This window comes from Asparagus officinalis, chromosome 5 (assembly GCF_001876935.1).
Source record: "Asparagus officinalis chromosome 5, Aspof.V1, whole genome shotgun sequence".
Lineage (NCBI taxonomy): Eukaryota > Viridiplantae > Streptophyta > Magnoliopsida > Asparagales > Asparagaceae > Asparagus > Asparagus officinalis.
In genome coordinates this window covers 48,265,609-48,281,722 of record NC_033798.1, presented here as the reverse complement: position 1 = coordinate 48,281,722, position 16,114 = coordinate 48,265,609, and the positions used below count along the sequence as shown (strand labels likewise).

Genomic DNA, 16,114 nt, shown 5'->3' with positions numbered 1-16,114 from the left:
TATTTAAACATTCCTGTTTACCAAAGTCGTAACCCATCCTTTTCATTAATTTTATGGAGTTAGGTTCATGATAATAGAATTGGGGGGATCCCCGGTCTTCCTCTGAACTCTCTCGCTGGAGTAATTCGGGTTTGACTCTACCGAAATAGATTGACTTTTGCCCTTTCCTTCTAGACGGGACCATAAAGAAAGCCTTCTGTGCATCTTCCATCTCTTCAAACATAGTGAAGGATGATTTTATAGGCAAATTGAGTAATACCTCGGCGTACAATGTGCGCCATGAATCAGTACATGCATCTATATTAGACACATTGGACAAGTACGCCAAATTAAAATCTTTATTAATGTACCACTCGCCCTCACTCGTTACATTGTTATTATCCTCACTCTGACCCATTACATTAAAATCCAACTCCCACGGACAATCCTCCTCAGGATTGGGCTCGATGTCAGCTTCTTTGCCACTGTCAGCGGCCTCATTTGATTGCTCTGGCTCTTAGGTATCCAGATCGAAAACCGAATCAGTGTGAAAGTTCTCCACCCCTCTGAAAGGTTTCTTCTTGGCAATTAGAGTTCTGACTTCTCCCTCTTCATCGACATATTTCATGACCTGATGAAGAGTAGATGGGACATTACGATTCGCATGAATCCAGGGTCGTCCTAACAACAAATTATAAGATGTCTGCATCTATAATGTAATAAGTCACTTCGAACTTGAGATCTCCAATTTGACATCTGAGTTTGATTTTACCCAAGGGTCATGTGCTATTGGCATTAAAGCTGAAGATGGTTGTCTGGGTAGAACTTAGCCGGTGCAGAGGAATCCCTAAGACTTGCTAAAAGAGCCAGTTCTTGAAAAACTTATCCATCCCCAAAATAGCCTTTACCTCTTTTAAATATACCAAATTAATCCCGTCTAAGCCGAATCTCCCTTCCTCTCTGCCGAAGCCGAAGAGATCTTCGGTTTACCTAAGCGCCTCTCTCCGCTGAAGCCGAAGAGGTAATCCCTTACTGTTATCGCCATCCCGCGACCTTCCAATCATCAATTTGCCAAGATGACTATAAATGCCCAAATGATAAACTCGCCGGGTCAGCAGTTTTCTGGATTTTGGCATTCAGAAAGGTATGCCTACTTTGTCTTCACTCATCTATACTAAACCCTAGATCTAAGATTTAGTTATGCTTAATTCACCCTATATATCTCCTTTCAGATCTTCATACCTCTCATTTTGTTCTAAAATAATTTTGACCTAAATCTCAATTTTCCACAGATTCAAGCGACAAACCTTCAGCAGCTGTATCGCAAGTATAAAGTAAGTTTATTTTAATTGATTTCTTTTATTTTTTAGTTTTTGATTTCGCCTTTAATTTCTTTTAATTTTTTTTATATGATTCTGATTTGGTTCAGAATCAAAAAGGACAACAAACCATTGGATGATTGTAAATTATGCAACCAGACGGAAATTCCGTCTAGGTTGACTGTTCAACCTAGACGGAAATTCCGTCTAGGTTGCCTCAACCTAGACGGAAATTCTGTCTAGGTTGAATGGTCAACCTAGACAGAATTTTTCCGTCGAGGTTGAATTGTCAACCTAGACGGAATTTTCCGTCTAGGTTGCCTCAACTTAGATGGAAATTCCGTCTAGGTTGACCTTTCCGTCTCGTTTGGCAAACTAGACGGAATTTTCTGTCTAGTTTGATCCAAACTAGACGGATCAACCTAGACGGAAAATTTCCGTCTAGTTTGATTCAACCTAGATTGTAAATTATGCACATTATGCATGAATGGAAATTTTTGAATACTTGTTTTAAGTTCAGATGCTTTTTTAAATTCTATGATTAATTTCATATTTGACACCTCATGTTACTCTTTTTAAATTTGCAGTATGTATTTTCTGAAACTTTATTCAATTTCATGCAGTTTTATATATAGCTACAGGGAGGGAAATTTTGCATAATTATTAAAGTTGTTTTTGAGGATACTTGCTCGATTTATATGTAGTACGACTACAACTTGAAACTCATCCACTCTAAATCACTATTAGGTACAAAATACTTCATCAAATTAGTTTTGACCTCACTTTACATTTTAGCATTTCAATACACGTTGCAAGTTGATATATTTTGGTGTAACTTGCTATATTTTTAATTAGGTACACTACATTTTTTAAACCAAATGTTTTAATCATTATTTTTTTTCCACACTAATGTCGCGGTATCGCACTGGTCGATTTTACTCGTTTTATCTATAACGGTTTGAAACTTTAGTTGGGAATATCTATATTCACATCACGTTTTTGAATCTAGTTGGGTAGTTGCTACTCGACAGCTCACGATGATACTGTTGCTGTTTGCTAATCTGTGTTATGTAGAGTTAGCCTCTACCTCTTTTAAATATACCAAATTAATCCCGTCTAAGCCGAATCTCCCTTCCTCTCTGCCGAAGCCGAAGAGATCTTCGGTTTACCTAAGCGCCTCTCTCCGCTGAAGCCGAAGAGGTAATCCCTTACTGTTATCGCCATCCCGCGACCTTCCAATCATCAATTTGCCAAGATGACTATAAATGCCCAAATGATAAACTCGCCGGGTCAGCAGTTTTCTGGATTTTGGCATTCAGAAAGGTATGCCTACTTTGTCTTCACTCATCTATACTAAACCCTAGATCTAAGATTTAGTTATGCTTAATTCACCCTATATATCTCCTTTCAGATCTTCATACCTCTCATTTTGTTCTAAAATAATTTTGACCTAAATCTCAATTTTCCACAGATTCAAGCGACAAACCTTCAGCAGCTGTATCGCAAGTATAAAGTAAGTTTATTTTAATTGATTTCTTTTATTTTTTAGTTTTTGATTTCGCCTTTAATTTCTTTTAATTTTTTTTATATGATTCTGATTTGGTTCAGAATCAAAAAGGACAACAAACCATTGGATGATTGTAAATTATGCAACCATAAATTTTATTTATTTAGTTGATATTTTAGACATGCAAAGAATTTCCCTTGGCTGACTGCAAACTTTGAATTATTGTTTAATTTCAAATAATTTAGAAATTAAACATAGATTATCCAAAGAATTTCCCTTGGCTGACTGCAAACCATTGGATGATTGTAAATTATGCACATTATGCATGAATGGAAATTTTTGAATACTTGTTTTAAGTTCAGATGCTTTTTTAAATTCTATGATTAATTTCATATTTGACACCTCATGTTACTCTTTTTAAATTTGCAGTATGTATTTTCTGAAACTTTATTCAATTTCATGCAGTTTTATATATAGCTACAGGGAGGGAAATTTTGCATAATTATTAAAGTTGTTTTTGAGGATACTTGCTCGATTTATATGTAGTACGACTACAACTTGCATAATTATTAAAGCTTTTTTTGACTTAGCAAGGCTCGATTTATATGTAGTACGACTACAACTAAATGGTCCTTCTTTGAATGCTATATCCAGCATATGATAACCTTATCGTGTATTTGTTAAGCTTAAGATTTTAAATTATTTGAATACTTGTTTTACCATCAGAGTGAATTACTTCTTTGGATCAGAAATGTGTTTTAGATTCAGACATATTTGTCTCCGCAGTTTTAGTCACAATAAATCTTCTTAAGTGTTTGATTAACTGTTTATGGAGAAGCATGAGTAGCGTGTGTCAAATGTTGGAGTAGTTGGAGCATGGTTCTTATCATAACCTTATAGTTGGAATCAATAATATCCAAATCCAAGTCTATACACTAGCTTTACCACTAAATTTAAATATACATGTATGGTTGGATCACATTATTGCGCTGGTGCGCTCAAAAAATTACTACAAAAACAAATATCTTTAAAAAAGAAAAATGAGTTGCTATTCCATCTAGATTGAAAAGTGTTCCAATAGAACAGAAAGTAATTGCATAATTCTGTAGACACAATGCACATGAATTAAATAACAGTTATATTTAAAAAATTTCATGCATTTTCAACTCATGTCACAGTAAACTCCTTGATTTGAATGTAACAGCAACTCCTATTTTTGAAATTAGTTAACGTTTTGTAAATGACATAAATCTCTAACAACTGGAATTGGATTATATATAAATGTTTTTGGATTCTAGGTAGTTGATCTTTTATGGTGGGAGGGAAATCATGAAGATATGATTATATATAAATGTTTTTGGATTCTAGGTAGTTGATCTTTTATGGTGGGAGGGAAATCATGAAGATATAATTCAGATCTCATACATACGTAGACGCGGTAGTTGATCTTTTATGGTGGGAGGGAAATCATGAAGATATAATTCAGATCTCATACATACGTAGACGTGTGTGTATCTTTATTTGACAACATATTAAACCTAAATGCTTGCAATACCCTTGAAATTAACACACAACGGAATTTTCTAAACCAATTAAACACCAAACTATATCCGGGGGCCTAAACTTTTATAATTCTCCAGTGCAAGGAAGTGCAGACAAAAGACACGTATTATTATTTATTTGAAGTGCTCTAAGGTTTGCTTTCTTTTTAGTTGAAATGAAACTACCTTTTTAGGTTTTCGGCCAAATACATCTCATGTGGCAGTCTAGAAAAATAAATATCAAAAGATTCCTGAATCAAACATAAAAACGATGTAAATTAAACCTAGAAATTACCTAACTGAACCAAACTTACTTATATGATGAATTAACATAAAAATATAAACAGGTCAACTCATTTAACAATAGAATTGTTATAATTAGTATCATCGACACAGTGTTCTACATTTGTAAAGAAAAACAATTGACATATAGAGTACATATATATATATATATATATATATAGTCTGTAAATCATCATGTCACAGTTAGTCATAAATATGTTTTAATATATAAAACACGCACAAACATAAGTGTATATATGTATCATCATACATGATATAAATATAATATTTATTGCATGTATCTTTTGTTCCAGCGTACATACTATACGTCAAAATAGTATAGTAAACTTTATGTGATATTTGAATCATGTATCTAATATAATATAAGCAATACATATGTAATGTGTCAAATATATGTTATAGATGTATTACAGTCAAATATATGATTAAGCTCCAAAGGATTATCTGATATAAGCTATAAAGTAAGTTTTGTTTAATTGAGTTCTTTTATTTTTCAGTTTTTGATTTCGCTTGTGTTTTCTTTTAATTTATTTTATATGATTCTGATTTGGTTCAGAATCACAAAGGACAAGGACTACCTAGAAATTACCTAACTGAACCAAACTTCCTTATATGATGAATTAGGTCTACTCATGTACCAATAGAATTGTTTAAATTAGTATCATCAACACAATGTTCTACATTTGTAAAGACAAACAATTGACATATAGAGTATATATATATATAGTCAGTAAATCATCATGTCACAGTTAGTGCCAGTAATATATAGAGTATATATTACTGTGAAATATATGAAGCAAGTACGTATCACCTCTTTGAAGTCAAATATAATATGTTCTTGGCGCAGATTGGTGCTAATGTGATTTAGGTTTTCGGACAAATACATCTCATGTGGCAGGCTAGAAAAATAAATATCATAAGAGTCCCGAAGTCAAATATAATATGTTATTGGCTTTGAAGCACAGATATTTGGATGCAAATGTGGAAAAAATTGAAATATTTATTGAAGCAGACAAAAAATTTATATTTTTACTGAAATTACACATAGATTATCTACTTTGTTCAATTTTGCTAAAATTGAAATTATGCACATTATGCATGAAGAAAATTTTTGAAAACTTGTTTTAAATTTTGATGGTTCTTTTAATTCTATGATTAATTACTTATTTGAAACTTCATGCTACTATTTTTAAATTTGCAATATGTATTTTTATGTGACTATCTAGAAATTACCTAACTAAACCAAACTTTCTTATATGATGAATTAACAAAAAAATATAAACAGGTCAACTCATTTACTAATAGATAGAAATATTAAAATTACTATCATTGTCACAGTGTTCTATATTTGTAAAGACAAACAATTGACATATAGAGTTCATATATATATATATAGTCAGTAAATCATCATGTCACAGTTAGTCATAAATATGTTTTAATATACAAAACACTCACAAACATAAGTGTATATATGTATCATCATACATGATATAAATATAATATGTATTGCATTTATCTTATGTTTCAGCGTACATACTATACGTCCAAATAGTATAGTACACTGTATGTGATATTTGAATCATGTATCTAATAGAATATATGCAATACATATGTAATGTATCAAATATATGTTATAGATGTATTACTGTCAAATATATGATTAAGCTTCAAAGGATTATGTGGTATAATAATTTTGTTTATTCTTTTCACCAAATTGTGTTCTTGGCTTTGAAGCAGATATATTAAAATGTGGAAAAAATTAAAATATTTATTGAAACAGACAATAATTTTTTATTTTTACTGAAGCGTAAAATAAAATAATGATGAGAAAATCTGTTATATGTGATATTTATTTCATTTTTTATTATAAGATAGCATTAAAGAATTAAATCGGATGGAAAAACAAATCTATGTGAATTTAGAAGATAACATTGGCACTTGGGATCCATCTCCTACCATTTCCTTCCATGATTGTAAATAAAATAGCTAAGTTCCACGATTGTATTCTATCATTCAAAGAGCAATTGAAAAATGTGAAGATTGCATTCACCCAGTAAAATATTTGTCCATAAACATGAATTTTTTTTCCTTATATATTTTGGCAAAACAAATGCCTCCATATTTCTATCTTGACTAAATAGATCACATCTGGTTTTGCCTTATGTTGTAGTTCTTACCTGCTTTATGTACAACGACTAAATAGATCACATCTGGTTTTGCCTTATGTTGTAGTTCTTACCTGCTTTATGTACAACAGACTAGCGAAGGAGGTCGTTAAAGGTGGTTTTGCCTTATGTTGTAGTTCTTACCTGCTTTATGTACAACAGACTAGCGAAGGAGGTCGTTAAAGGTCTTAAAAAGCTTATTGGACACAAGAATCCAAAGGTTCAACTTCTTGCGTTAACAGTATGTCAACAAGCTTCTAGATGATATCTGTGCCTTTGTAAACATTTATTTATATTCTTATTCTTTTGTTTATTTCTCAATTATTATTCTTGTGTTTCTTAATTGTATTTGGAATGGATGTTGTTGATATGTTTTAATTTGTTGGAAAATACATTCATAATGTCTGTAAGCAGTTTAATTTTGCAACTAGGATCTCGTAGTTCCTCCAATGCATTCACCTTTAATATCTTGTTATGTATGATTAGTATATCACTTTGTATTTGGAAACAAGCAATGCTTTGATCTAATTATCTAATAAACCTTCCCCTAGGCATGTTCTTGTTGTCATCTTATATTCTAAAGGTCAATGCGGCATAGTCGCATAAGATTATACCTGAGGATTGGTGGTAGAGTCCTATGCGGTATAGTGTTGCATTAAGACCTACAGTCGCTTCATCTAGGTCGTTGTATATGTGTCCTACACTTTGCGTATCTATGTCCATGTCAGGCACTCCTTGGACACATTTTGAATACATATAAACATTTATATAGATGTGTACCCAATATATAACACATATTTTAGTAAAAAATACATATAAACTTTTATTTAGATGTTTACCCAATATATAACACATATTTCATTTTAAAAAAAACTCCTGATGCACTTCTTGAACATTTATTTACATGTGTTCAGAGATATCTGCTTTTTAAATTAAAATTTTTAATGTATTTTTTTAATTTTTTAAATTAAAATTTTTTTAAACTTTAGAAAACTTATTCCTTGATTAATTATGTATGTTGTGAAAACCTGCTGTGCAATTCTTTCATAAATAATTAAACATTTTTTGTAATTATGTATGTTGTCTCTGAATAATTATGTATGTTTTGTATTTGAGTAATTATATATGTTTTTTAATACACTATTACGTCTAGATTAAATAATTTAACATTTTTTCATATTAATGCAGATATTCTACTTGGTTGGATTTGTCTTTTTTTTTAAAAAAAAATTTCTAAAGTTGTTGGTGATTCAAGTTAGTTAAGCAACTTTCTTCTCTTTTCTCTTTATTTTGGTCATAGTGATGATAACTCTATTTCCTTGTATTTATCTTCTTATACACTTAAAAATTTATTATTATTATTATTATTATTATTATATGACTTTAAAAAACAGAATTAACCTTAGCATATGAGATATTTGTGATTACTGATGCATGTATAGTGTACCAAATTTCTAAAAAAAAACCTAAAGTACAAAAAAACATCAAATAAAATATACTTATTCTCTAAAATTATATTCACTGCTATACTTATGTTTAATAAAATCAATAATTTAACACAAAATTTTTTTTTCCTTGTAGAAATATACATTCTACTTCTTGGATTGCATAATCACTATACATTTGCACAAGAGTACCTTCTTCCAAATGACTTCAAACCAAGGTTTGAATTCAACATAAATATATATAATTATTGCTTTATGTGTATTTGTGTTTATTAATAGTATATTTTATTATTTTTTAACAGAAGACCACATTCTAATACATGAGAGTAGAAACACCAAATATAATCAGTTGAATGTTGATCAGAAGAGAACTTACATTCAGAAGGTCATTGATAATAATATAAAGAGGAAAAGAAATGATTTTGCTGGCAGTAGTACCAATAGCAAGGGAAAACGTAAGATTGATTTGTTTTGTGGAGCGCAACAGCGAGAATATGAGCATGGAGGTTTGCATAGATTAATTTCATATTTTATTAAAATATTTGATTTTATATATATAAATTTATTTAACACTAAAAACTATTATTTTTTTTCTAGGTCAAATTACACATGAACCGGTATGTTCTTTATTACATAAACTACGGATTCCAAAGTCTTGTTCATTTTGTGGAGCAAAAAAATTTGAACATGAGCCACCAACATCCTGTTGTCACAATGGTGAAATCCACCTAGCAGATGTGAATTTTAATGACGAGTTATATGCCCTTTATACAGTACAAACCCAAGAGGCAATTGAGTTTCGAAGACAAACCAGAAAGTATAATAGCATTTTCTCATTCACATCATTTGGGGCAAGGTTTGATAGAGAACTTGCATCAAACAGAAAGGGTATTTTCACATTTAGAGCACAAGGACAAATATATCATAATCTCCCCTCTCTTATTCCAGAAGAAAACAAGCCTTCCTACTTTCAACTTTACTTCTACGATACGGAGAATGAGTTGCAAAATCGAATGGGAATATTAGATAATGCAAATATGAGTACAACTACAACTAAAAGACTGATGGATATATTAGGAGGAAACCCATATGCAAGATTTCTGCGGAAACTAAATGATTTTCCATCTCTTGAAGACTTCAAGATCATTATAAATAGAGATGCTGCAGTAGATCAACGTGTTTACAACTTGCCAACAGTGGATCAGGTTGCAGCTATCTGGATAGAGGGAAATAATGATAATGTTCCGTATGAGAGAGAAATAGTTGTCCATTCACACTCCGGCAAGAATCATCAAGTTAAGCACTATTTTGGATGTTATGATCCTTTACAGTATCCTTTACTCTTTCCAGGCGGAGATGTTGGATGGCACCAAAATATTAAAAGAAGGGATAAAAATGATATTTGCCGGTCAAAACAAGTAAATACAACATCTCAAGTAACTCAGCAAACTTTTACATCTGCAGAAGACATATTTAAACGAGAAAGGGAAGGTAAATCATAATTTTAATTGTTTAATAATTAATAATATTAAAACATTAAGAAATAACTTAACCTGCAAACTTGTAGGTGTTAAAGCACCAAAGGCAGGAAGCGTCTCATGTCGAGAATATTATTGTTACAAGCTCCAAATAAGAGACACTCGACAACCTATTGTATTAACATCGGCAGGCCGGTTGTTCCATCAATATGCTGTTGATATGTACATAAAACTTAAAACAACAAGACTTGATTATTTTAGAAAAAAACAATCAGAAATCAGAGCAGAGTTATTCCAAGGCATAGTTGATAGTGTAGCTGCTGGAGAAGCAAAAGCAAGTCAAGTCGGAAAAAGAATAGTGCTGCCATCATCATTTATTGGTGGTCCTAGAGATATGCGTCGTAGATATCTTGATGCAATGTCATTAGTCCAACGATTTGGCAAATCAGATATTTTCATCACAATGACATGCAATCCTGAATGGGAAGAAATCACGGTTCTTGGGTTTACTGGAATCTGTTTTTATTTTTAATTTTAAGTTATAATCTAATAAAATCTACATTCAAAGCCCAAAGCATGCAAGACTTATTAATATAGGCACACAAACAACTAAAATCTTATCCTCAGAATCGATAAAAAGAAAAAAAAACATGATATTAATCTTCTTAAGTTGCGTTTATGGTTTCTCATCTTTTCCCTTGATTACCTTTTTATAATAGTTCATATTTGCCTATTTATATTTGATTGTTTTATTATCTTTTTTCTCTTAACGTTCCTGATCAAATTCCAGCTCACTCTTGGTTTTCTCACTTTTTTTATGTTACTGATCAGTTTAATGTCTTCTTTTCTTTATGTTTTAAGTCTTTTGGATTGGGACAAGATTTTTGGAACAGGGAACCAGGTGGAGCAATCTAACGCAATAACCATGCCAGTTCCAGCTGTTCAGGTGCCCAACTTAATCGATACAAGTGATGCAAATGATTAGGGAACTAAATCTTTAACACAGAAGCATGTTGACCAAGATATTGGAAACCTGACAACATCTGGTTCTTTGGTTGATGATTTGTTTGGAGATGGCCCTGTTACTGGTCTGAACATTAGTGAAAATAAAAGTAAAGATGAACCATTCGCAGATGTATCTTTCCACGTGACCGAAGAGAAACAACTTGATGACAGATTTTCAAGGTGGATAGTTGATGTTAACAAATCTGAGAATGAGCAGAAAGTTAATAAAGAGTTTGAATTACTTGACGCTTTCCGTTACAACTCTGATCTTCTTCTGCAAGAATCTGAAACGAAAACAAGCAATGACCATGACTTGATGGCTGGTTTGTCTCTTAATAGTAATGTGCTAGAGAACAACCAACATTTTATTGGAACTTCCTTTGTTGATACCATAAATCTGTCCAGCCAAATGCCTACAAACCAATCCAGCCAGGGTCCTGTGAGCAGTGCTATAAATGGAGGTCTTTGTTCAAACTCCCTATTCCCTATGGCTACAATGCTGTATAATATGCCCCTAACTATGATGCTCAATCAATCTTATACTAACCAGCCAATGAACTATGCCGCCATGGGGGCGTTCATTGCACAGCAGCTACTACTGTTTCAAATTGTAGGAAATATTAATGCTTGTTATGAGCATGCTGTTGACGGAAGTCACTCAGCATTACCTGAAATTTTTCAACTTTCAAAAAAAACAGTAAAAATCCATGCTACAACTACCAGCTCGAAGGAGGATACAAAAGCTTTCGATTTTATTTTGGTATGTTAATTCTTCCTTTACCCAGATAAATAAATTCTATTTCCTATTGATTTCCACCTTCTGAAACTATCTTCTACAATAAAAAAAAATCATGATAATAAACGTACTAGAACTGCTAGATTGTGAGATGAAAATTTGTATGAATTTCACTAGGAGAAAGTACTAGAACTGCTGGATGTTGAGACAAGAAGTTGTATGAATTAGTCCAATAGGTGTCACACAGTTTTTTGGTTCAACTGCACTTTTTATGCATATAAATTATGCAGGTCATATTTTGTGGCATCTTGCTGATAATTATGGCAGTAGGCAACTTTGCAAATATCTATTTTTACTTGTTCAGGTAAACTCACAGACAAAAGTGATGTTTATGCCTTTGGAGTAGTTCTTCTCGAGCTTCTCATGGGAAGAAAACCAGTCGAGAAACTGGCCCCATCTCAGTGCCAAACTATAGTTACATGGGTAAGCATTGCCCATGTTTGAAAACCTACATCTATACTCCAAACTCCGAGTCTCCAATGCATTAATAACAAATTTGATATTTTGCAGGCCATGCCTCAGCTAACAGATAGATCAAAGCTACCAAACATTGTGGATCCAGCAATTAAAAAAATAATGGATTTGAAACATTTATACCAAGTCAGATTCCCTGAACTTTAGTCTAATATCCTTATTCATTATTGTCTTCTTCTAATTTGAGTGTCATGGTTCATACAGGTGGCAGCTGTTGCTGTGCTTTGTCTTCAACCTGAACCCAGTTATCGCCCTCTGATAACTGATGTCCGTCACTCTTTAATTCCTTTAGTACCTGTAGAGCTCGGGGGTACACTTAGAGTTTCTGACCCATCCAGGAGTCCAAAAGTTTAGTTCTGACTGAATAAATATTGTCCCTGTTGGAAACATGCATCTGAGTATGGTGTTCAGAATGATCGTTCATAATGAACCTGCAAAATATAGGAGAGCTCATTTGCTTCAGAGGAAAAGTCCTTTTCCTGAATTGTTGTTGTAAAAAGGAAAAAAAAAAGAGTCCTAAGGGGGTTGCTCTTTTGCTCCTTAATGTTATATTTGTAAATACACGGTTTTAAGACATTTGCTGGGAGGAAAATTTTGGAGAAATTTAGCCAACTTTTGATAAGATTGGTAATTAATGAGTTTATTAGTTGAGTCAGCTCATTGGATTTCTGGTTTAGATGATAACCTCGATCCTTTTAGCAATTAGTTGGTGCAATTTGGATAAGCAGGAGAGCCCATTTGAGAGATGGTATCTAAGATTGCTTTGTTATATACCTGGAACCTAAAGTACTCATTTGTCATAATTGTATGCTAGTATTTTGCAAACCAGAAATACTATAAGCAAAGCTATTCATGTTTGTAAATTGTTTTTATTTTTTTACAAATTAATTGCTGCCTATAAGAACTGCAGGCAATACTGCAGTTTACCTAACCACACTTCTACAAATGAAGTGGTGCCTATACATATTTTGTAAAGTTGTTTTTTTTTTTTTTGAAACTTGTGAGATTGATCTCGATAGAGAACGAGTTTATCCCCAACAGAAGGTTCATCCAATTGATTATTGGTGAGATTGATCTCGATAGAGAACGAGTTTATCCCCAACAGAAGGTTCATCCAATTGATTATTGATGATTGATTACAAAAAAGAGGAAAGAAGCAAATATTGATTTAGCCTATCACTTTGGCCTATATCATGTTCCCTTCCAATGTTCCATCACAGATAGGCTCCAGCAAAAATATATCAATGGCGAAATTCACAGAGAAATCCATGTACTTATCCTTTCTTCCATACCGATACACATGTAACATAATCCTGTACTTATGCACCTTTCTCTTGTCCAATTTTCCACATAAGGCCTCAAACGAGACTTATGTCTGTTATCAGCAAAATGTCAGTCATATGAACATGAAACTACACCTAATGTGAGACGAAGACAAGTTATAGATGACCAATCTGCATCAACCAGTGATAATTCAGTGTGAAGAATGTATGAATCGAATCATAGATTTTCCCCATAGAAACCAAATGAGAGTGGACAGAGATTGAGTTTAGTATATTATTTAAGTCTTCAAATGTTTGGTTCACAAATCTCTACTATTTGTGGTGTATTTGTCTAAACTATCCATAAATTAAATTTTATTGTACAAACGTTGTGAGTTTTTAAATTTTTAACATATCTTAGCTATATTGTTTACATTCAATAAATTTAGACCAAATCTATGCCTAAATAAATTTAAAATTTAAAATAATATTAAAAATTTTACCACGTGCATTGCACGTGTAATCCAACTAGTATATATATATATATATCATACTTCTTTTAAAAGCACGAGTTCAGGAAAAACTTTAATGGTCAATATTACCCTTCACTATTTTGGATATTTCATTTAAATCTTAATCTTTTTAAATTTTAATCATATCTTATCTAATTCCACGTAAACTATCTATAGTTCACCAATTAAAAAAAGTTATTTTAAATATTTTATTTAAATCTTAATCTATCCAAATGCGAATTATATCTTTTATTAACTCCATATTAACTACCTATAACTCAAAAATTTAGAAAAAATAAGATAAAGAAATTATACGTGGATAACATATTATAATACATGAAATATTACAAAAAACCCAAAAGTTTCAAAAATTGCATTTAATATCCTTAAAAGTTTAAAATTACACAAAACACCTTGACTTTTTAAAACTTATAAACAAACAAAAAATCTAATAATTTAAAATTTATAATTAACACCCTCAATATTTTAGAAATTACAGCAACAACTCAAAAGTTTAAATTATAAAAAACACCCTAAAATTCAGAGATTTCAAAACTTAACAACAACATAGATGGATTCCAAGAATTACCATTAAGCACTTAAAATTTTAAAATTTGTAAAAAATAACTTTAAAGTTATAAAAATTACAAAAACTCTCCCAAAAGTAAAAAAATTACAAAAAATCCTAAAATTTTAAAACTTATAACATGTGCACATCAAATTTAGAAATTATCAGTAGATCATTGAAATTTTAAATTTTTTAAAAACAACCCAAATTTTTAGTAATTGTAAAAATACCTTCAAATTTTCACAATTACAAAAAATATTCTAACATTGGAAAACTTACCACCAATACATAAAATATGAATTATAAGCAACCAATTTATAAGTAAAAGTTTTCATAAAATACTACCAAAGTTTAAAAATTACAAAACACACTCTCAAAATTTTAAAATCACAAAAAAGGCTAAAATTTTGGCAAAGAAAAGAGGAAATGTTTGATATTATAACATTAAGTTATATAAATTTAACTTTCAATTTAAAATTTATCATCTCTTTTCAACATCTAAAAATAGTCTAAGTTGATGCCGGTAACAAATAGCAATTACCATAGATTAAAAATATCTAATTTAGGAATAAGAATTTAAAAATATATAATAGATTAAAAATTAACATTACTATATAAATTCAAGGAACTGCATATAATTTTAATAATAACATCCATTGATAAAAGAAAAATTAATAAAATACTATAATATAATAGGTTAGTATTAACTTATTGTAATGTATAAACATTTATATCTAATGTTGATAATATTTATAGGGTAAAAAATACAATGAGATGTATATGGAGAAACTATCGGAAAGTTCAGATATATCATTTAAAAGATCTAAGTTGTTTCCATTTCAAATGGAGAAGTGAATGAAATAAACTCAAAATTCGGAAACATTCATGAATCACCTGAATTGACATTGATAAAAGGCAAATCTGACAAAGAAGCACTGACCGAGTTCCCCTTGAAGAACATATTAAACAATTTTGTCCTAATTAAAAACCATTTTTCATGAAAGATACAACAAAAATTAGTAAGTATTTAAAAAATTTCATACTTTATTCTTAAAATACTAAAGGAATCATATACTTAATATAAAATTATATATAAATAATCTTGTAGTAGAAACTAAAGTGAAGCCATTGATCAACTATATTACGAGTATAATAAGCTAGATAAGATGAGGAAAATCACTATAATTGACAAAAAGTATGCACATGATACTTAGTTACCATAGCGTAAGTAAAAAATAGTTAAAATTAATATTTTTCTTTTTCCTATATAGTGTCACGACTCTACAAGTAACCTTATTTGGGAATATGACTACCAACGAATGATCAATTTTTAGGGACACGATCAAAGATAAGCATGTAATAGTACTGTCAGGTTTCAAGATCTTTAAATATGAAGGTAACATATTTTACAATTAAAATTCTTATTAAAGATCACTAAACATAAAATACAACACAAATTTAATTTATTGAATATTTTATAGAATAGCTTAATTTTTTGAGGAAAAATCACGAATCTTTAGAAGGGATTTTTATGAACTCTTTTAATATTTTTATATGGTTATGTGGATGCATTTATCATATAAAAATGTACTCGAGTTAGTATTAATCTTTATTTTATGATTTTTTCTAAAGTCTATCAATGATTAGCAACAAAATTTATATTTTTTTTTAGTTTCATTGTAGCCCACTTTTAATTAATCATCTTGGATTATTGGCTTTAATTATTCATCTTTCTTTTATAACACTATTTCTTCAAGTGT

General features: G+C 30.8%; 1 protein-coding gene and 1 long non-coding RNA gene across 6 annotated transcripts; both read left to right on the top strand.

Moving 5' to 3' along the window:
• LOC109843978 lies at positions 876-11,054 on the top strand. 5 transcript variants are annotated; one of them, XM_020412979.1, is made up of 5 exons: positions 876-1,123; positions 2,770-2,811; positions 6,977-7,055; positions 8,396-8,477; positions 8,562-9,128. In XM_020412979.1, exons 1-5 carry the CDS (start codon positions 1,056-1,058, stop codon positions 8,870-8,872), a joined length of 582 nt encoding a protein of 193 aa, XP_020268568.1. In that variant the 5' UTR covers positions 876-1,055; the 3' UTR covers positions 8,873-9,128. The 5 variants fall into 5 exon arrangements, with proteins under 5 accessions (XP_020268568.1, XP_020268570.1, XP_020268571.1 ...); XM_020412981.1 differs by lacking the exon at positions 2,770-2,811 and adding an exon at positions 1,272-1,313; XM_020412980.1 differs by lacking the exon at positions 876-1,123 and adding an exon at positions 2,536-2,621.
• LOC109843979 lies at positions 11,952-12,655 on the top strand. The gene is made up of 3 exons (XR_002247850.1): positions 11,952-11,961; positions 12,049-12,138; positions 12,217-12,655. It is a non-coding gene; the product is annotated as an uncharacterized LOC109843979 (long non-coding RNA).

Bases quoted from the DNA above. Each gene is read 5' to 3' on its own strand.
- LOC109843978 (XM_020412979.1), top strand. From the start codon at position 1,056: ATGACTATAAATGCCCAAATGATAAACTCGCCGGGTCAGCAGTTTTCT. The intron at 2,812-6,976 runs GTAAGTTTATTT...TATGTACAACAG, and splicing joins AGCTGTATCGCAAGTATAAA to ACTAGCGAAGGAGGTCGTTA. The intron at 8,478-8,561 runs GTTTGAATTCAA...ATTTTTTAACAG, and splicing joins CCAAATGACTTCAAACCAAG to AAGACCACATTCTAATACAT.